General features: G+C 32.0%; 3 protein-coding genes and 1 pseudogene across 3 annotated transcripts; 1 reads left to right on the forward strand and 3 right to left on the reverse strand.

Annotated features, from left to right (window-relative positions):
* Window positions 1-757: 757 nt before the first annotated feature.
* On the reverse strand, window positions 758-3,003 carry LOC122587946 (annotated as a pseudogene).
* A 2,817-nt stretch (window positions 3,004-5,820) lies between these two features.
* On the forward strand, window positions 5,821-8,323 carry LOC122588949 (pentatricopeptide repeat-containing protein At2g42920, chloroplastic). The gene has a single exon (XM_043761168.1). The coding sequence runs from the start codon at window positions 6,023-6,025 to the stop codon at window positions 7,682-7,684; it is 1,662 nt and encodes a 553-aa protein (XP_043617103.1). The 5' UTR covers window positions 5,821-6,022; the 3' UTR covers window positions 7,685-8,323.
* Window positions 8,324-8,592: 269 nt separating this feature from the next.
* Window positions 8,593-10,271, reverse strand: LOC122588782 (elongation factor 1-alpha-like). The gene is made up of 2 exons (XM_043760979.1): window positions 9,800-10,271; window positions 8,593-9,697 (listed from the first exon to the last, which is right to left on the reverse strand). Exons 1-2 carry the CDS (start codon window positions 10,259-10,261, stop codon window positions 8,810-8,812), a joined length of 1,350 nt encoding a protein of 449 aa, XP_043616914.1. The 5' UTR covers window positions 10,262-10,271; the 3' UTR covers window positions 8,593-8,809.
* Window positions 10,272-16,477: 6,206 nt separating this feature from the next.
* LOC122587947 (agamous-like MADS-box protein AGL61) lies at window positions 16,478-17,104 on the reverse strand. The gene has a single exon (XM_043760098.1). It carries the CDS (start codon window positions 17,102-17,104, stop codon window positions 16,478-16,480), a length of 627 nt encoding a protein of 208 aa, XP_043616033.1.
* Between the last annotated feature and the right edge of the window lie 6,453 nt (window positions 17,105-23,557).

The following is a 23,557-nucleotide window of genomic DNA, read 5'->3' on the forward strand; positions in this document are numbered from 1 at the left end:
ACTTTATTAAAAACAACCAATTGGAGATAGCTATAAGTCTATAATAATTGAGCATCCTTAATCCTGGTTTAAATCGTTTAGGTTCCAATAATTGCTTTAATAGCATTTGAAGTCGGATATAAGTTGTTTTAGTGTTTGACTCTTGTATCTCATAATTTGTATTCGGGTTATAAAACAAGTTAACTTGATGGACATAAGCATGTCAAACAGTCAAAGTGTTGCAGAGCGTCACATTTTTGTTTGCAGGTTCATTTCTTGGAAAGTGACTTTTCTTGATTAATTATAACTTGAATTTATTTAATTATATTACTCATAAAGTTTAACTTTTTATTTTGTGTACTTTTGAGTGTTTTTTTTTTTCATAAAAGAATAAGAAGCTATATATGACAATTCTTTGATAGACGTCTCGAATGGTAACTAAATTAATGGCTCTATAATACAAGGAAAATGCTGGATTTGGTTTTACGGCCAAGTTTTTATTAATAAAGTGTCTTGCAAGTGTACTACAGTACTAGTTTTCTGTTATCTTCATCCTTACCTTACACAATCGAGTTGACTAGGACACCCAGGGAGACATTTTATATCAAAAAGCTTGCAAAAATGACTACTTTCAGCATTTTTAAGTAGTCATTTTTGCAAGCTTTATTTGATTAGTACATGGTTTTTTATTAGTACCAAAATGGTTTTTTATTATTCTACCATATAGTACTAACATTACAGCACACTGTACAAGTTGATAATGCATGATAGTGGTACATGAATAAAAAGTTGTGGTACTAATGTCATTGCCTATAAGGCTATAACATATAATGTGTCTCTCTAGTCCTTTGTTTCTTCAAGCCTTAACTACAAAGATTACTTAAAATCTACATAAGTCGGGGGCCTCATCATGGTTAGTGTTGTCAGTCAAAGTTTTCTACAATAACCACTCAAAACTGCAATGTATATGTGTCTGCTACTGCAATTGTGCACTTGTGAAGTAGTTGTGATCAAGCGTCTTTCCAAGCAGACAAGCCAAATATAGTCTCAAAGATCTTCGGTTCCAATTAACTTGAATTGGCAAATCCGTTTTCATTTAATTTATCGCACCTCTTTCAGCTTTTTCAAAAGGCGGTAATCTCTAGTAAGTTCCTCGCCATCCTTGGCTGACTGCATCACACGTCTCTTCTTGGCTGTTCTCTTCTTCATGACAGCAGGCACTTTCTTGGCTTTAGCTTTGTGTGTTTTCAGTTCTTGTGGGGTATCCTTCTTCACTTGCTAGTTTTTCTTTCTTTGTTTCTCTCTGTTATTATCCCTGAACATTAATAAAGATAAGCCAAAAGGATAGAGGTTGGCTAGCGTTTTAGTTGCTCGATCAAATTCATAGCAGGACATATAGATTGAATTTCTTTTTATGTAATAATAGTCCAAAATGGGTCTTCAGCTGATTAATTATATATAGAGATTAAAGCAAACTTACTTGTCCTTGATCTCTTCCAGGTTTAAGTCTTCAGCAGCAATTAAGCCTTCAGTGGAAAGTGAGTTTTGCTTTACCTCTGACATTCAAGGTAGCTGCAATAACCCGTATCCCATGCCTAAGTCTTCAATCTCTAGACCTGATGATGTAAACATGGTTAAGAAATCGGTTGAGCAGAGCAAGTATCAACTACAATCATATCAGGAAGAAAATGGCACCAAACATCACCTAAGAATGAAGTTGCAATGATGCTCTTTATTAGCACGAATGTAAGAAACAAATGCTCTTAGCCCTTTCTGCATAACATCACGATCCTTCTTTGCAGCAGCACATATCTGAATCATAGTTGTGTTTAATAAGAGGTAACTAAGTCATTGTGTAAAGCTCATAACTTCAAAATTTAAAATACTCAAATCGAAAGTTAAAACTGCAAGTTTTAAGAATGATTCATCGGAAGAAGAATTAAAGAGTGTCGGATGTGCCACTTACATGGGGAACCATCATCATCATCATCATCATCATCGGAAGAAGAAAGATTAATTTAATTATAACCTTAGGTTAAAGAAACACACTGGCACTTCCTTGCCGTCCCAACCTAGCAGTCCGGCCAACTCTATGAATGAACACATTAGGATCTTGAAGAGGATCATACTGCAGGCAACATTTGCAGATATCAGTACATGGGAATGTGCTTAAGTTTGGAAAAATTCAATCAATTTATATCCAAGCAGATTTTGTTAGTTACTACAATCTCCAAACCCGCACACAACATGGAATGAACCTGGACAACGAGAACTGTGCACATTTATCTTAAAAGATTTTCAAGGAAAGTTTGGATATGGTGATTACATTGAAAAATCAGAATCTAATAATCAAGTCTAAGTAAACAAACCATAGGATATGATGTTTGGATGTGCTATCGTTGTTTATGGTGGTAATAAACAGATACTCGGTTGTCCAAGTATTTGACAAAGTCTGAATATATCAAAACTAATACAGAAAAACGACATTCTTACAAAAAAAGTAGAAGTTTGGTAGATTTAACTAACCATTTGATAATTTAACTTTGTTGCAGCTAGTGTGAAATTGATTCTTTGACCATAATTAATCAAATACTTGGAATTTAGCTAGCGAGCAATTGCTCTACCTGCACTATGCAATCAATGCCTGGAATGTCAAGCCCACGCATTGCCACATCAGTGCAAAGACATGTAAAGGATGCTAATGCTTTCTCCCATGCTGACTAGTGAAAGATGATATGTACATATTATACAAGTCCCAGCTTTTAAACATCGACATTTGATATTAACCTCCATAACCAAACTTATAGTCTTACCTGCTTCATCTTTCCATGAAGAGAAACTAAAGATAGCCCCTTTAGGGCAGAAAGACGTATAAATACAACTCTCCAATAATCCACACAAGGAGCACTGGTTTAACACCTGGAAGTGATAATATAAAAGGTGGTGCAACATGATAGATTTGTGATGATAGATTTGTTCATGTTCCTAACACGTGTCTGCGTCTTCAAGTATATGAAGTTTCATTGCGTCCTAAAGTTCCAAAAAAATCACTAATCACGTTTCGTTAACATCGCTAAATGAGTGCTTTTTTGAGGTTAAACTAAGACTTAAAAAAGCAAAAGTTTTCAACTTACTTTAAAAGTAATCAGCAAAAATTTGATACCTCAGAAGTAGCAACGGAAATTGTGGCGGCCTGAACAGGGGTGCAGAAATCGAACCCAGAAGTAGATAAGGCGGCAAAACTTCATCGTAAAGTGTGGGGCTGAGGTCCGAGAAACGGGTGTCGGTTTGGGCTCGGTTGATCCCATTTGTAACTGAAAATTACATCTACGGAGTGTATATTCTTTTAACCGCCACCTATTTTTGCTTTTACTTTTATTATTAATTAATAATTATTACCGGTATTATCATGTACTACGGAGTATAAAGATTAACTATAGATATTATCCCAATTGTTTCTTTATTAAAAAAAAAATGGATTGGTCAGGAGTCTTGGGTTTCAGTTTTAGATTTTTCATCTCAAACTATTTTTCATGAGGAGGGGTTAGAAGTCTAACAAAAAATTGTTTCCAACACAAATCGAAACTAACTTTAAAAAAAAAAAAATAATAAAATAAAATTTCAACATGCATAATACTCTCTAAATTTTTGGTCTCCTTTTCTTCCTAATAGTTGGAAACATCACAAACATCTAATTGCGTAAAAACCTATTGTATCGTTTTATAATTGTTAACCATGTTTCATCATATTATTAGATAATTAATTTGACATATTCTATATATTAACTAGAAAATGATTGATCGCATGTTGTTATAGAAGTCCAAAGTTGTGTTGGTTTAGAATTTAACTAAATTAATTAATGTAATTGTGCTAAATTTCTTTTACTAATTAACTCTTTTCGATACATAAAAAAAATATAAGGTTACTCAATTGCAAAATTTTGATGTATCTATAATAAGAACCACGTTTTCGTTAGTTTGTTACCATACTTTTATGACGATGTGATGATAATAGTTTTGATTGTAACAATATTTTCCGTGTTTTACATGTTCGAATATATTGCAGATTTTAGATCATCGAGCACAATGCGATGATATCCATGAGGCACTGTGGAGTCATTTAGAGTAGATTTTGTTAAATCTGTTGCCAATGAGTAATTAGCTCAAATTATGATCAATTAAGCTAGCTAGTAGCCTAGTATAGCAGTTGGGAGTTGAAAACAAGTGATCAAAGGCCATTGAAATTCAAAATTTGATCATGCGACTATAAACATACTAACAAATAACAAGCTTTCTCAAACAACCAATTAATTAAATGGTCCGGTTTGGTTAAACCGGTTTGATAAAAGTCTAAAACCACGAACCAAACCATTAAAAAGGCAAACCAACGGTTTAAGTTTTTCATTTTAAACCGACCAATCCGTCCAATTACTTCGGTTTAAACGGTTTAGCCGGTTTAGACCAAACCGTGCACATCCCTACACAGTATTATGTTTAATGTTTTTTTATTACATTAAAGACCAACCCGACCCATCCTAATTTAACCCATGGGGATGGTTTTATGCATTAAGATTTTACTTATTGTGATTAATTTTTGTTATTAATAATGTGTTACCATATATGTTAGCTAAAACTTCGTTATATGAAATACATATTTGTCAAAAACCACCAAAGCTATTAAAAGTTTTAAAGTAAAAAGAGTATATTTTATAAGTGCAATAAAGATCAAAATGAAAGAATAAATTTGAATGGAAGTTTTTAACATATAGGTTTAAAATACCAAAAAGAAACGTGTGAGAATAAGTAAATAGTGCTACATAATGATATGGAATATGCCAACGAAAAAGTTGCAATATATTAGTTGGACCACAAAGGAAAATGTGTTAAGAAAACCAATAAGTAACTCCGTGAATGAAAACCAACATAGGATGCGATGTGACAAAGACGGAGATTTTTAATTTGGTCAGTGTCCGGGGTTACTTAAACCCGATCCATACCCGTCCCGTTGCCACCTCACTCCTCATGTGTTTATGCTGGATGTTATTGATTTCGATATTATCTATTTATAACCCCTTATAAAACATATTGAATTCTCTATTTTAAGAAATTCGGCACTTCTTTATATCCAAAATACCCCTATATCTTAATCTTAATTATCATATACACCTAATCTATACTTTTATACTATTTAATAAAAGAAACAACTCTCTCTTTAAATGTTACATGGAGAAATTAAAATAACATTAATGATTAAATTACACTACTAGTCAGTCCATTATCTTATAGAACATCTTCATTAACCTTTTAAATTAGTTACTTTTATATCAATTATCTACACCACTAACCTCCGCCTCCACCACCAACAGTCGCTCCCACCACCACACCGTCTCCACCATCACACCGTCTCCACCACGACCACTATCGCATTGCGCGGATACTGTGCTAGTGAACTTCAATCTATTTTGACTCGGATGTAAACGGCTTTGCCGGAATATCCCTGTAAACAATTTCAAACATTTACCCTGAACACCCCTAATATAGTACGTACCTTTTACCGTTCACATACTTCAGTTGAATTAATATAACCCTGTGCCTAGCCAAAAGTTTAGCTAAAACACCCTCTCATTCTACTTCCGCCTCCATTCATCATCTATGTTGTGTAGAAAATTGTTAAATTTTTATGTGCTTTTTTGAACTAGAAAATAATAGTTAAAAAATGGATATAACTTAAACACCACACATATTTTATCCTCTTTTGCGCCTTATTTGTAGGAAATGCTAAATATTGACAAAAAGAAAAAAATGTATACAAAATGAAGTGAAATCTTATTTATATGAATTCAAAAAGTTAATAGAAAATTTTATTCTTTATGAAATTGTTCAACATGACATATCACGTGAGTTGTTTGTAAATCTATATTCGAATCAGAATTCTGTTGATCACTTGCGTTAACTATGCATCATAGACTTGTACCGTACTACCAAGTAATGCACAAAGAGACTTATCTAATCCACCAGCAAATCTAAACCAGAAAAACCAGAAAATGGCGCCATACTATTTCTGCTCATTAAACCCACCCTCATCTTCAAATTCCATATCCAAATTCATATCAAACCAACCTTATCTTTCAATCCTAGAAACCAAATGCACCACCATCAAACACCTTCAAATCATACACTCTCAAATCATCAAAACCGGCTTAATCAACGACTCAATCGCAGCCTCTCGGTTACTCTCATTTGCAGCCACTTCCCCTGAACCCGACATCACTTATGCATACAATATATTCAATCAAATCCAAAACCCGACTAGATTTTCTTGGAATACTATCATTAGAGCCTTCTCCAAAAGCCAAAACCCGATATTTGCATTACATTTGTTTCTTGATATGTTGGTTTGTTCAAATGTGGACACGGATAGATTAACTTATCCGTCGGTTTTTAAGGCGTATGGGGAATGTGGGTTGGCTAAAAATGGTGCTCAACTTCATGGTAGGATAGTGAAACTTGGGTTACAGTTTGATGGGTATGTAAGGAATGGGATTCTTTATATGTATGCTAATTGTGGAATGTTTGGTGAAGCGTTTAAATTGTTTGGAGACGGTGAAGATTTTGATGTTGTTGGTTGGAATTTGATGATTATGTGTCTTTGTAAGTATGGAAATGTCGATGAAGCGCGGTTTTTGTTTGATGAGATGAGTGTTAGGAGTTGTGTTTCTTGGAATAATATGATAAGTGGATATGTAAAGAATGGGAAGTGGGTCGAGGCGTTAAGCCTTTTTGGGATTATGCAAAATGAGAAGGTGAAACCGAGTGAGTTTACATTAGTTAGTTTGTTAAATGCTGCAGCGCAGTTGGGAGCTTTGAAGCAAGGAGAGTGGATTCATGATTATGTTATAAGAAATAATGTGGAAATAAATGAGATTGTGGCTACCGCGATTGTTAATATGTATTGCAAGTGTGGGAGCGTTGAGAAAGCATGGGACGTGTTTAGATCAGCTCCTGTTAAGGGATTGTCTTGTTGGAACACGATGATTATGGGTCTTGCAATACATGGGCTCGAGAATGAGGCGTTTGAGCTATTTTCTGAATTGAAGCCGTCTGGTTTTAAGCCAGATGATGTAAGTTTTGTTGGTGTTTTGATGGCCTGTAGTCACTCTAGATTGGTAGACAAAGCCAAATATTATTTTTATTTGATGACAAAAAAGTATAAAATTGAACCATCTATTAAGCACTATGGTTGTATGATAGATGTGTTAGGCAGAGCAGGGCTACTAAAAGAAGCAGAAACACTTGTTAAAAATATGCCTATGAAACCAGATGCTGTTATTTGGGGGTCTCTTTTATCATCTTGCAGGAGTTATGGAGACGTTGAAATGGGACAATGGGCTTCGAGTAATCTGGTTGATTTGGGCGTAGACGAGAGTTCTGCTCATGTGCTATTGTCAAATGTGTATGCGGCTAATGGTCACTTTGAGTTGGCGGTACAAGAAAGGTTATTAATGAAGGAGAAAAAGATAGAAAAGAACCCTGGATGCAGCCTAATTGAAGTGAATGGTGAAGTTCATGAATTCATTGCTGGTGGAAGGTTGCATCCTCAAGTCAAAGAGATACACTTTTTGTTAGAAAATTTGACTTTGATGCTGCAAGACATCAGTTTCCACTTTCCACAATTCCTGCTCAATTCTTCATCATGCGCACCATAGTTTTTTCACAGAATTCGTATAGGTAGCATAAGTTTTTCACGATATTGGATAAAAATAAAGTTCAGAAGTTCCGACTGCTAAACAGTTTTGTGGAAGTACTATTTACATTCTTTTTGGGATCGTTTTAAGGATACCCAGTACAAACTAAAGAAAAATGAGTCTTCTTTCTAAGAGTAGGTGCGGGATAGGATGGGTAGCACCAGCTGCCCCACATACCTGAAAAGAACAGAGACGGGTCTTGCAGGGTCTGAAAGGCACTATTCACAGTTATCCCAATGGAGTCCATGCATACAAAAGATGTCTATTAATTTGGCTTGTCCTTGAATGTGTGACGTGTTAATCGTAAACTGTGTGCCCGAAAATAAGGTCACCTTGGAGTCCTTTCCTGACAAAAATGGCAGAACTCACAGATTTCTCTAGGTTACTGTGTCATGTCCTGCGTCAAAGGTTAGAGTTGCACCAGTTCTTTGTTAAGGTTCATGTTTTTATATATAGTTCAGTTTAAATATGGTTTTAAGTGTTCTTCTTCTCGGATGTATATATATGCTAAGCACAGTTAAAGTTCATGTTTATATGTATAGTTCAGTTTGTATATGGTTGAGTTTATATATGGTTTTAAGGTTACTGCACCTTAGAGTATGATTTCATTTGTATCATTTTTTATTTTTTTTTGCTTCTACTTCATGACATACAAATCTAACACAAAATTTAGCATTTCACAATTCCATCAAATTCATTATTTAAATACTTGTAGTAGTGGTCTAACGATGAAATTCAATTGTCAGAAATATCAATAACTGAAGTCTATGAAACTGCTTAAGATGAACAAACTATAAAACTTCATAACCAACATCAGCATAGCAAATTGAAAAAAAACTCCACTGAACTAAAAATTCATTTTACCGAAACAAACGAAAAAACCACTAACTCATACTATATCTAGCTGCTTATTTAACCCAAACTACTAGTGCAGCACATTTAGACTCGCCACCGCCTATCCAACACCCAGTTTTCAGACCAAGTGTTAGCTAGTGGCAACAACTCAAAACAAAAATGACTCAAACCATTCAACCATGAAACAAAGACACCAACAAACCAAACCATCTTCCTAATAACCTGCACGATTCATTTCCCAGACTTCTTCACAGCCACCTTAGTAACCTTTGCTCCAGTGGGTTCCTTCTTATCAACGCTCTTGATGACACCCACTGCCACCGTCTGCCTCATGTCTCTTACTGCAAAACGACCAAGTGGTGGATACTCAGAAAAGGTCTCGACCACCATTGGTTTGGTTGGAATCATCTTGACCATACCAGCATCACCATTCTTTAGGAACTTAGGTTCCTTTTCAAGCTCTTTACCTGACCTTCTATCGATTTTAGTCAAAAGTTCAGCAAACTTGACTGCAACATGCGAGGTGTGGCAATCAAGAACAGGAGCATAACCGCTGCCAATTTGACCAGGGTGGTTCATGATGATAACTTGAGATGTAAAGTTGGCTGCACCTTTAGCCGCATCTTCTTTAGAATTAGACGCAACATACCCACGTTTCAGATCTTTCACAGCAACATTTTTCACATTAAATCCCACATTGTCTCCAGGGAGTGCCTCTTGTAAAGCCTCGTGGTGCATTTCAACAGACTTAACTTCAGTGGTCAAACCAGTTGGACCAAAAGTCACAACCATACCCGGTTTGATCATCCCTGTTTCAACCCGTCCCACTGGAACAGTCCCGATACCTCCAATCTTGTACACATCCTGGAGTGGAAGACGTAGAGGCTTGTCAGAGGGTCTCTTGGGCTCATTGATCGCGTCTAGAGCCTCAAGAAGGGTTGGACCTTTGTACCAATCAAGATTGGTGGATCGTTCAATCATGTTGTCCCCTTCAAATCCAGAGATAGGAACAAAAGGGATCTTATCAGGATTGTATCCAACTTTCTTCAAATAAGATGAAACTTCCTTAATAATTTCATCATACCGATTCTTTGAGTACTTGGGAGTTGTGGAATCCATCTAAAGAAAATTTTTTATAAAAAAACCCAATTAAAACACAAACACGAAAACTATTCATAAGGCGATATTAGTACTAGAGATAAACAAGATTATAGAACAAACCTTGTTGCAACAGCAAATCATTTGTTTCACACCAAGGGTGAAAGCAAGAAGAGCGTGTTCACGAGTCTGGCCATCCTTAGAGATACCAGCTTCAAAGCCTCCGGTAGTGGAATCAATGATAAGAATAGCACAATCGGCTTGAGAAGTTCCAGTGATCATATTCTTGATAAAATCACGATGGCCAGGAGCATCAATGACAGTGCAATAGTACTTGTTGGTTTCAAATTTCCATAGGGCAATGTCAATCGTGATACCACGTTCGCGCTCAGCCTTCAGCTTGTCAAGCACCCAAGCGTACTTGAATGAACGTTTGTTCATCTCAGCGGCTTCTTTCTCAAACTTTTCAATCACTCGCTTGTCGATACCTCCAAGCTTGTAAATCAGATGGCCCGTTGTGGTTGATTTCCCGGAGTCGACATGCCCAATGACCACAATGTTAACGTGAGTCTTTTCCTTTCCCATGATGAAATCTTAGGCTAGCTGCACTCAACAAGCACAACAAATTAATATCAATTCTACTTAGAAAACTAATTACTCGTATCTGTTAATAACAAAAGAGTACATGCATACTTAACATAATTCCAAAGAGAGATATATATGATCTCTTCAATTCAGACAAAATACTCACTAATTAAATTGTGTTTTATACGATGATAGATTAAATCTCTATACATGGACAGTACAAAACTCGTACAAGATGCATATTTCTTTATAGAAAAATGATAAATTCTCCTAAAAACATGTGGTATGAACTAATTCTCTTTCTTTATAGAAAAATGATAAATTCTCCTAAAAAATGTTGTAGATGGCTAAAGAGTGATGTAGATATATCACCCCTTGTAGTTTAATCTATTTATTTAATTTAATCTTTCAATGCTAAACACAATTGAAATATAAATAGAAGCACCTCTCTACAAATTCGCAAAAGGCAGCGTTGAGCAAGTTTCTTTTTTTAATGCTAAACACAATTGAAATATAAATCGTCACGTGAACGGTAATATATACAATTCGTTTTTGAAACTTTTAGAATGTAACAAATCATATCTTTTATTATACTAAAACACAGTTGCTCTAATAATTTATTAACCAATCACATCTCTTGATTTTTCTAAATTCTCAATTTTGACTTTTCTTGACTTTTTTTTTATATAATACAAAGATATATATTTAAACATATGACTATGTCAATGCCGACCATTTAATCTAAGTATATCTAAACAAAGATAACTATTACATTACTTATAAATTATTATAAATTTAACTAAAGATAACTATCACATTAGTTATAAATTATTATATTTTTAAGTATCTAATTTTTTATAATTATTATTTTAATCTTATCTTAATCTTAATTTTAATTTTAATATATTCTGTAAAACAGTTGAACTAATAACTTATTGACCAATCATATTGCTCAATTTCATCAAATTGATTAAAAATTTAAAATTGAAATTTGACTACAACATGTAAATATTAAACTAGAACTAGATAATCTTAATCCAATAATTACAACTCAACCTAAAGACAAATATTAGGTTATTAAAAACTATTAAAAATGTATAGCAATAATTTATAAACAAAATATAAAGTCGACTATTCATCCATATGTATAATATTAGATTAGATAATTATAAATTACATATGTATAATACTAGATTAGATAATTATAAATTATAAATATGAATATTTAATTTTTAGTATAAACAAAATACACAGTATGAACTCTAAAAATCTTAAATAAAATAGGAAACACAAATCCCTATCCCACATCCAATATCATATACAACAAATGGTAGATTTACGATTATCTTAATTGAATCTTCAATCCAAACCAATATAAACTGCATTCAAGATTAATATAAATAAAGGTACAATTTTTCACTTTTTATGAATTAATTTTATGTCTCCATAATGTTCTCAGTTAATTGTTATCCAAACATTTCGTATAAATAATGTCATAAGCTCTGTGTCCAGTGTTGGACACGAGTCTAATATCTAGTATTAATCACAAAACTATAAAGCTTTAATTAATTAAAGAGAGATGGAATTTACCTCGATTTGATGTGAAGAATTATAATAAAGAAGACTATATATAGTGGTACGTACGTAGAGAGAGTACTGCAATCAAGTTTGTGTGTTTGATGTACGTCTGGATTTATATATACATGTAAAGAAAATAAGAGGTAATTAACTAGGGATAAATGGGCTTACGTTGGGCGGTGTTATGAATTATTCAGACGCAAATCTCGGATGCAATTGACTACGTCCTTGGGGCGTACGTTTCGAAAGGAGATTTATCAGGAGTAAATATTTGGTTACTTAAACTGTAATTAGCATCAATATATTAATATTAACAAACAATTAGATGGATACCTGCACGATGCAGCAGAAATGATGATAACGGTGGTGATGTGGCGGCGACAAATTATGGTGTCAGAGTGAATATATCGTGGTTAAGTATTAATTGTGATGATAATGTCCATTTTAAACCTTTTCTTGTAATTTGTGTAACACGCGCGTAGCTTGAACTAAAGATTTTCCTCCCACTAATCCCGAACACTACCAGTTTATATAAAAGGTGAATCCGATTGACCGGGTCAATTTGACCCGTTACGACACTTACATTCCCAAAACACCCTAATTATTTATATCTCAACGAGTCAACATCTACTCAATAACAACAGTCCTTAAATTCGAAAACTTTATAAAAAGAAAAACCTAACATCAAAAACTTGATTTCAAAAAAGACAGTCCATGGGAGCATATTTGTCATCAAGTTTAGAACATCGGTGGTAGAACTCACTGAGAGAAAAGTTGCGGTAGGGAGATTCAAACCATTATCAAAAGATCTCCAATTAGTAGTAGACCGGTGTCGGTTTAAGCTTTTTGGTGTTCTTAAAAGAGCTCAATTTTGAGTGCTTAATTCATTAGCATACATGAGAGGGGTACCCGCGTAATGCGGTGGCAGGACGATGACGACAGGTGATGGTGACGTTAACGTTGTCTTTATTAATATAAAGATAGTTGACGTAAAAGAATAGTATAGTTAATGAAAATGGGCACTCGTGAAGTATGAGATATGTGTAAAGATGTTTGGTTTTATGTAAGGGTATTTTAGTCATATCAAAGACTTAAAGTTTAATAATAATAAAAAAGAGGTTTGCTTTATTGGGTATTATAGAAATTAAAACCATTAGGTAATAGCCCAGTGGCCACCAGCCGTCACTTTCTAAGGAAGGTCATGGGTTCGAGTCTTGTCAAAGGCAAACTTGAGATAATCAGAGGTTATTAATAAGGGGTAGCTGGTGGAAGTGATAGATCATAGAGGGTGATAGGTCATAGGGGGTGATCGGTGATGAGTGATCAACCTAACGAGTTTCGCCGTTAGTCATCATGGCTTCGCCATAAACGGAAAGGCTTCTCCTATAGTTTACGGACTATGCGCTTTGAAAAAAAAAGTTTTAATTTTTTATAAAATTTTTATATGAAATTAGTTGGTTAAAGAAAAAATGAAAAAAATCTGAAAAAAAAAAGAAAAAAAGTTCAAAAAAACAAGCTAAAAAAAACTGCATAAATGTTTAACAAGTTACACAGGGAACTAAAAAAACATATATGGTAATTATTTTTTTTGAATAGATTTACTTTTTGGTAATATCAAATTTTAAACATACAACCTCTAATTGCGTAACTATAAATAATAATAAAAGTTCATATATCAATTATTCTTCAAAGTAAAAAGATTATACAAGGTACAAATCCATTATTAAAATTTTTGAGTATACATAAGTTTACCAATTAGGTATCTGACACACTGACAATTGTATGTTGCAATCTCTTGAGTTAAATCAAACAAGATATCAAGTTGTTAATTGCCAGATCGGTCCCTATGGTTTTTCCATTTAAGCAATAGGGGTCCTTTCTGAGTTTACTAGCAATGATGGTCCCTTCTGTTAAGACTTGACAACATTCGCTAACAGTTCTGTTAGAAAGGGACCAATCTTGCAAAAAAGTCTCAAAACAGGGACCCCCATTGCAACGATACTTAAAAAGGGACCCTCATTGCTAAAGTGTGTAAACTACAGGGACCAATTTTGCAATTAACTCAAAGAAAAAAAATGCTTGTTTGTTTACTTTTTTTTTTTTCTTGAAAGAATGTAATAATAATTTTGTCATTGCCTATGTTTTTTTTAAGGTGAGGCCTGCTATTTTTTTTCTTGAGACACTACTAATAATGATTAAGTTGGTATCTAGCCTAAAAGTCCAAAATATTAACCCACTATGTAAAAAGAAGATTGAGGCCTAAATTTTTGGGGGCCCAAAGCCATTGCTTAGCCCACATGAATAGTAGAGCCGGCTTGGAATTCAACAAAAGTTAATGGAGTATATGCTAACTTGCTAAGAGGCTTGAACAAAACCATGCTTGGAATTCTCATCTAGAGAACCCAATTGTTAAGGAAAATTTAGTTAAATTGTATTTAATACAATAGAATTTGTGAACTTGCAATTATCATTCTGTAGTACACGATGTCGATGCATCAAAACTACATACATATCAAAGAAAACAATAGCTAAAATGGTAGCCGGGTTACTTGCAAATGGGTCGACTTGGAATCTTGGACTATATGTTTATAGCTCATCAATCAAGTAGATAAATTTTAAAAAATAAATTTTGAAACATAACGGATTAAGCAGTCAAGGGTAACGCCAAAGCAAGTATCATATGCCTATAAATAACCAAAAAGATAAACTACGGAAAAGAAATTTAAGGTTTTCACTCATATACAGTAACCTTTTGATTGAACCACACCAATTTTATACAACGCTAGTTTTAATCAAGGTTCTTAAAAAGCCAATCAAAATATATGTAGAATGGTATTTAACCCAAATCACATATCAAATGTAATACGGAAACAATGCATATATAGTTATAGAAAACATATATAAAGATCAAGGCTTCCTCCATGTTGTGTTTTGTTTTGTAATATGTACGTCTAAAATAACCAAAAAAAAATAAAAACAAATAAATAACAAAGAGAAAAAAGTAGATCCAAGAGGGAGGCGCAAAAGATTGGGGCACATATGCGGGTGACGATGTCGGCGTTGTTGGTGTTGGTGGCAATGTTGGTGGTGATTCTGATGGCGGGAATGTTGGTGGTTACTTAGCTCGCAGAGTAGATAGATCTGAAGTAGTATCTTTATACCGTCGTGATCGATAGGTGTAAGGTTGTCGACATATTAACCTTCCTTGTACACTGTCGTGGTATTGAGACCCAAATCTTATGCTTACTTACTTTCTAGAACATAGTATTCATGACAAATACGCTTAATAGGGCTAAAACTCTCCATAGGAGATTTTCCTAGCTAGCCATAAGTTTATATGAACGGTTTTTTCCTTTTTACTCTTTTATTTGAAATTCTTTAAAATAAGAGCATTTTCAATGGGCAGTTGATTAAAATTTTTTTTGTAAAAAAATCATTTAATGGTTTTTTCTATTGGGATGAAAGACTTTTTTGTTAAGGAAAATGTTTTAGAACTTTACTTAATGTGCATACAAAGATTCTATCTTTCTATATTAAAAGTCCATCTCTTTAATTTTATAGTAAAATATAAAACTATTTAATTTACTTTATTGAAAGACCCTAGCACTTCGTTTAACAAAACCCTTTTGTTAAATAGGTTGAGAAACTTCAAAGTAGTTCAACACTAATTGATATGAATAAACATTCTCTTTTCATTAAAAAGCTTACTATATATGACTTGATCGCTATGGAGATGCCCTAAAACTTAAAGAAATATAGGCAAATCAATAAATCATCATTCTATCTTCGGAATAATTATTTCGAAGCGAAAACTTTATAACATCATTTTGATTATCCTTAATAACCTTAATAATGTTAGTAAAAGATAATTGTGTTAAAATTCAATCAATCGGTTATTATTATGCCTTTTGGGTGCCGTGGTCAAAGTTTAAAATATAATGTATACTTACCATAAAACTCATAGGTAATTTTTATATAGAGGATACATGTGGGTTACATTTTTTTCAATAAAAAATCTCTACAATTTACTATATTATTAAGGTGTTTGGTAAGGGGTTATTTCAGAGCTTTTAAGAGCTTAAAAAACCCTTAGCTTACAAGAGTTGAAATAAAGTTTCGGCTTCCGGCCCCTAACCACAGTCCACAGTCCCAACATGAAACTTTTGTCTCAAACATGCCCTAAGTTTAGAGGGTATTTGACATTGCGTTTATAAAATAGATTGTGCGTTTAAAAATTATGTTTTGTAAAAACATGTTTCAACATGCTTTTCTAAAAGATGAATGCTATATTTACAAACTATTTACAAACATAATCCTACAAAACATGTGCATTGGACCAATAATAATTGATTGTTTTTTCTTTCTCCTTTTTCTTTTTGTGATTTTTATTGGTGGCCCATGAGTTTGTAAAAGTTTGTTTTGTAATTTATGTGTTTGTAAATTAGTTAAAAATCTAATAATTCACCATAGTCAAAAACTCAAAACCTCACATGCATGGACTTATAAGCAGAAGATAAAACTCAAATATGTCAATATCATCTAATCATCATCAGATATCTAATAAGAGTAGAAATATAAAGAAACATTAATCATCAATCAATCATATATATATATATCCCAGAATATATGTCATATATATCAATAACTAGAATTCTTAAAACTGGCAACCGAATTCGGACCAAAGAGTCCAGCTGGAGTTTTGTTAACCATCATCAATTCATCAGCTTTTGTCACCACTTTCTTCTTCATCTCCATAATCGCATAAAGAAACTCTTCCAATTCACCCACATTATTCATCCCATTCACATCTTTTTCAAAGCACATTCTATTATTATCACTTTTTTTCTTCATCATCGAAATCACCTCTTCTTTTTTCTTCTCCACTTCCAACTCCCTCAAAACCGCCTCATAATGCCGATTATATTCACTACTAATCCTTTGAACTTCTTGAGGACTAATTAACTGATCATAATTATTATTTACGTTAAGATATCGATTTAGGAGAATGTCGACGTCAGGATGTCCGTACGTGTAAAGCCTACCACCGGGTGAAATTACGAATATGGCCATCTGAGCTCCTGTCTTGACGCAAATCTCTGAGGCTTTTTTGAATAATCCGCTTCGACGTTTCGAGAATGTGACCTGACGAGTGGCGGGATTTTGTATTTTTTTTGTTACGTCTATTTTTTTTCGGCCTTGTGTTTTTTTCTTCTTATTATGGCTGGTGCTAGTACTAGCCATGTCTCCGGCGCCGGCAATAACCATGATTATCGATGGTTATGTAATAATAATGAAAGACAAGAGCGAGAGATGTATATATATAGGTGAAAAATAGTATAAAGAGTTTGTAAATCTTGTCCAAGATTTTTTGTAATTGATTTTATGTGTTTATTTAAGGAAGATTTTAATTGAGAAAAATAGGTTAAAACGCGTACGTACGGTCACTTTATTTATTTATTTATTTTAGAGAGGGTTTTGAAATTTGGAAATCGATTTATAAACGGTAAGTAATAATTTTTAAAACTTAAACAACCTTTTTAAAATATAATTTTTGCTATTATATCGGGTAAGAAAGTTCATAGCAAATTCACATGATACAAAATCGGTACAAATTATTAGAATTAGAATATCATTAAAGATCAAGGTTATGAACAGTAACTTTTTAGATTTTTCTACACAAATAATATTTCGAATATATATGTGATAAATGGAATAATAAATGAAAGTTGAGGTAGACCAAGTGGTCTTAGACACCACTTATTATATAGAGGGGGTGGGTTCAAGCCCCCCATCACCACCTTCTTTTTATTTTTTCCTTTAAGTTTTTTTAATCTTGTCATTCCAACTTTTCAAAGTTACGTATATAATCTTGATCTTTTACATTTTTTTTAAAAACTTTTTTCTTTAAGTTTTTTTAATTTTACCATTTCAACTTTTAAAGTTACATATATAAACCTGATCTTTTACATTTGATTAATTTAGTGTATTAGTTTAGTTTATTTTGTTGAAATCTTTTAGGCATTTTAAAAAGTTTTATTTTGCAAAATTTTTACATTTTTATAGAACCTCTTAATTTATTTGTTTCCCAATTATTGTTTTTCATATATATTTGGTTTTTTTTTTTTTTGTGTTTTTATTTTTTGTTTCATTATATATTCCTTAACCTTCTATAACTTTTCTACATTTGGTTTTGTATTTGTTTTTAACCCAAATATATGGGATTCGTTTTAAGTAGTAAAGAAATGGAAGATAACACTTTTAGTATTTTATATGCAATTAAACACATATTTCTACCGTTAACCAACTTTCTTACCTCAAAAACTTCTTGGTAAGTACCGGTATACCATAGTTCGCTTCAAAAATCGACGCCGCCCATCGTGCGGCATCCAAACTTTCTAGTTTTGATTAATACTTAAAAAAAATGCTAAATGAAGCTCTTAAGGCTTCACTTAACGTGAAAAAATGTTTTATATTTTCATATCAAAAACTCACCCTTGATTTTTATGGTAACTGTACAACTAATTAATCCATCTTAACGAAAGCCCTTTGGGTTTCGTTTAGCAAAACCCATATTTAAATAACAATATTGTGGAAAATAGTAATGATAAGCTTAACTTACTACACACACATAATAATGTTGATTTTTTTTTAACGGCAAAAATATATTATATTACTTATAAGAGGCAACCTAGCAAGACACTAGTTGCCGAGATATACATTTACAATTACAATCTAGAAGAAACTCAATAAATTCAACACCTAGCTAGACTCATACCGAATCATACATAATGTCAACTAACATATACTGTTTTTAATAATGCAATCTAATATCATTATATAAAAGAAGGGATTTACATAGATCCCATGCCACCTAGCATCGGAATTGAAAGTGTGAGGAAGATTAATCAGGATATTTAGGTGGCAATTTCCTGCTGGTAACTTGTATAATGTATATCTTTTTTATGACATTTAATTTTAAGTACTTTTGCTATATTTGATAGATGATGATTTGACAGTTGTTACTCAAAGAGATTCTACTATTCTCTATGTAAACCCACCCACCCCCCCTAACGTCGTTTAGCGGCTCAGTTAGTGACATATTTGAAGTTAGCAACACAGTTATCGTTGTCAAGTGAGAAGTTTTTATTCCATATATTATTCACTTTGGATAAATCTTATTCATTTAGATAGATTTTATTTCAGATATTATTCCTTTAGATAAATACTAGATTATTATCCGCGTAATACGCGAGAAATATATATAATTAATGATATGTTAATTTTTTTATAATATTATAAGTTGATAAATATTTAACAAGGTAAGAATTAAACCACTAAAAAACATGAAGTTACATTAGTGGTTGTTTGGATTCCGGATAACGGTGACCAGACAATTAAAAAATGGATATATCATCTATTAGAGGTCTCGCTAAGTAAGGTTTTCGTTTCTTTGGATGTCTTTCATTCATCCAGATATTTCTACATTGTCATTGTACTTGTGCTTTAACATTTTACTCGAATAATTTAGTTTTACACTAAAATTACTAAGCAATTTAATTATCAATCTATATATTGCATGTTGTGTTAATCTAACTTAAAATTATGCATAATATCATTGCAATTTTCATACAATTACTTTTTTGATATATAATTGTGATAACTTACTACTCAATATTTGTTTTTAGTTCTTTATTAAAAATGACGGTTTGACATCCGGTCCGGTTTTCAAAATATTTATTTAATAAAAGCGTTATATGATAAAAATCTTATATAAAAAAATCCTTATAACAAGTTTTATTCGTTATATGATAAAATAACTATAAAAAAATATAATTTGATAAAGGGTTTATTCCATAAAAAGGTAACTTATTTACATGAAATTCATATTAAAGGTAACCTATTTTGTTTTCGTCTATTTAAAGTATCCTATTTTTAAAAACTTCCTAATAAAGGGTATATCGTTAGTTTTTGACAGACGGAGCTCGTTAAGTGTCACGTCACTGATGTCACGTCATCAGTTTTGATAATGTGGCACTTGACTTTGACCGGCCTAATTTCAATATATATATATGAGTCGGTCAAAGTCAAGTGCCACATCATCAAAACTGATTACGTAGCATCGGTGACGTGACACTTAACGAGCTCCATCTGTCAAAAACTAATGATATACTCTTTATTAGGAATTTTTTGAAAATATGATCCTTTAAATAGACGAAAACAAAATAGGTTACCTTTAATAGGAATTTCATGTAAATAGGTTACCTTTTTATGGAATTTTCCCTTTGATAAAAACGGGTTACATTAAAAAAAGAAAATTTTATTGTAAAAAGAATAAAAACTAATTTTAAAGATAAAAAATGATATAAAATATAAAAATATAAGTTTCCATAATTATATCATTAAAAACATTAATTAATAATGTCTACAAACTTAAATAAGGAAATAATAATAGATTAAACTTATTAAAATAAATTTAAATCTAAAAAAGTTAAATAAGGTATATGATATAATCATTTAATTTAATGGCAGTTGAATTTCATCTAAGGGTCCATACTTCTCCAATTACGAATTAAGGTTTCTCTTTTATATATATTTAGAGATGATTTCTTTGGAATTTATTCCTTTTCAATAAATATTATTTCTTAAGAAAGATTTTATCTATTTAAGTAGATATTATTCCTTTGAATATTTTTTATTCTTTTGATATCGTACCAGATTATTACCCGCGTAATACGCGGGAAACATATATAATTAATGACATGTTAAAATTTCAAAATAGAGTCAGTCAATCGATGAAAGAAAAAGTCGAAGGGGCAAGGTCCTTTCTTTTATGAACCCGTAACCAAAGGTTGACAAATATTTAACCAGGTAAGAATTAAACCACTAAAAAACATGAAGCTACATTAGTGATCGTTTAGATTCCGGTTAACAGTGACCAGACAGTTGAAAAAATGGATATATCATTTATTATAGGTCTCACTAAGTAAGGTTTTCGTTTCTTTGGATGTATTTCATTCATCCGGATATGTCTGCATTGTCATTATACTTTTTAACGTTTTGCTCGAATAATTTAGTTATATACTAAAATTGCTAAGGAATTTAATTATCAATCTATATATCGCATATTGTGTTAATCTAAGTTAAAATTATGCATAATATCATTGCAATTTTCATACATTTATTTTTTTGATCTATATAACTGTGATAGCTTACTCTAGACTCCATATTTGTTTTGTAGTTCTTTATTAAAAAGGCCGATTTGGCATCCAGTCCGGTTTTTAAAACATTGATTTAATAAAAACGTTATATGATAAAAATCATATAAAAAAATCATTATAATCAAATATTATCCGTTATATAATAAAAATCTTATACAAATAATAAAAACGTATTACATTAAAAAAGATAATTTTATTGTAAAAAAATTAAAAACTGATTAAAAAGATAAAAAAAAAAAATAATGATGTAAAATATAAAAATATTAGTTTCCATAATTATATCATTAAAAACATTATGTATACAAATTTAAATAAGGAAATAATAATAATTTAAATTTGTTAAAATAAAATTAAATCTAAAAAAGTTAAATAAGGTATATAAATATGACATCATGATTTAATCTAATGGCTTTAATTAAAAGTTAAAATTTATCTAAGGGTCATACTTATTTAATTATTAATTAAGGTTTCTTTTTTATATATATTTAGAGATTATATTATTATATCATATGTATAATATTAAGCCCCCCATGTCACATGTATAATATTAAGCCCCCCATGTCACATGTATAAAAATTACATATTTTTGAGACACATGAATTCTAAAATAATACACTAGTTGATCAAGAACTAGAATTAGTGTTATTATTAATGGGTGACCCAATAAAAATTGCGGATAATTTATCATGATCAATCATGAATGATAATCTCATTTTTTTTATACTTTATATGTAACAATCGCTATTATGATATGGTATGGAAAGAAATTCTCATGTACCTTATTTGTACTTAAATTTGATTACTTTTGTGCTTACTTGTATATCGTCATGTTGGTGTGGCAGTTGACCACATAGTTGCTTTTTTCTAATTTGTAAAGAATTTGTATATTCGTTGACTACAATGAAGAGATATCGTTTCTCCAATCATGTTGTACCTATCGAATACATTTTCAGAGTAACTTTTTCTCGTAAGGACAAATGAATTTTTTTTCTCATACTTATATAATTCGTGTATAACTTACTATTTTGCGTTTTTACATTGTTTGTGTATACAACATTATTCATTTATACCACCATCCATGCATTAATTTACATTTCACGTTTATACATAATTCGTATTTCCCCATTGATATACTATCTGTGTAAAATTTCTTTTTTCGTGATAATATTGTCGTGTACTTTCACGATATTTTATGTTTATACACTGTGTTTATAATTAACTATTTTTTTAATTAATACATCCTTCGTGTATTTTCATGATATTTCATGTTTATACACTATCAATGTATAATTTAATTTTTCGTATTTATACATTCTTTGTGTATTTTCGCGATATTTCATGTTTATACACTATTCGTGTACAATTAACTTTTTTTGCATTTATACATCTTTCGTGTATTTTCATGATATTTAATGTTTATATACTATCTGTGTATAATTTAATTTTTTTCGCAATTATACATCATTTGTGTATTTTTGCAATAATTCATCCCTCTAATGGCGGGATGTTTGCATGCATTCTTTAAATATAATATAATTGAAGGGATAACTTATTAAAGAAATAAATTACATTACAAATTTGTTTCTCTTGCTTATAATTAAGTAGTTCCACCCTCTTATTTATTTGGGCATGAACAATAATACCCTAATAGTAGTTAAAAATGTTATTTGTCTTTTGAACATTTATTTTTCTTGTCTCACCCTTAAGGATCACGAAATCGTCTTTCACTATTGCTAAAATCATCATCTCGTATGAAGTTGTGAGTTTGAGTGAACAAATCTTCTAGTGACGTTGGTGGTCGCGCAATAAGGTTTTTGAATAGTCTTCCAGGGCGTAAACCACTAATGAAGGCTCCGGATACCATGACATCTTATGGATCTACCATGTGCAACGTTTCATTGCTGAATCGGGCTACATAGTCTTTTAGAGATTCATCTGGACGTTGTCTTATACCAAGGTTTTGTGCATGACTTTTTTGGAATCTTTGTTGTTGTAGAAAATATGCTCTAAACTTGTATCGTAATTAGTGGAAGCCATCAATGCTTCCAGGTGCGAGGTTATCATACCAAAATCGAGCTACTCCACTTAGCGTGATATGAAAGAATCTACACTATGCGGGTTTGAGTAGTTTGTGCACATCCATTGTTCCTATGAAAACCGTTAGATGGTCATCGGGATCTGTCTTCCCATCGTATGCTTGTAAATTGGTTGGAACCTTTAGAGCATCGATCATGGTATACTCATGTATTCTCTTGGTGAAAAGTGAGGCCACCAAGTCTCGCACATCCATGTCCGTTTCTCTGAAGGTGGAAGGCTAATGATAAAAGTCTATATTTAATGAAAGCTTTCCTCGTGTGGGTGCTATGAATTTTGTGGTGGTACGAGCTCTGGCATGGTCGTGTATCTTTTGTTTTTCTTGTAGTTATGTCATATGAGCCAGAGGTCCATGGTTCTATAAATAATGGATCAAAATATGCAGGCAAGGGTTGAGTGATGTCTT

This window comes from Erigeron canadensis, chromosome 2 (assembly GCF_010389155.1).
Source record: "Erigeron canadensis isolate Cc75 chromosome 2, C_canadensis_v1, whole genome shotgun sequence".
In the NCBI taxonomy this organism is placed as follows: domain Eukaryota; kingdom Viridiplantae; phylum Streptophyta; class Magnoliopsida; order Asterales; family Asteraceae; genus Erigeron; species Erigeron canadensis.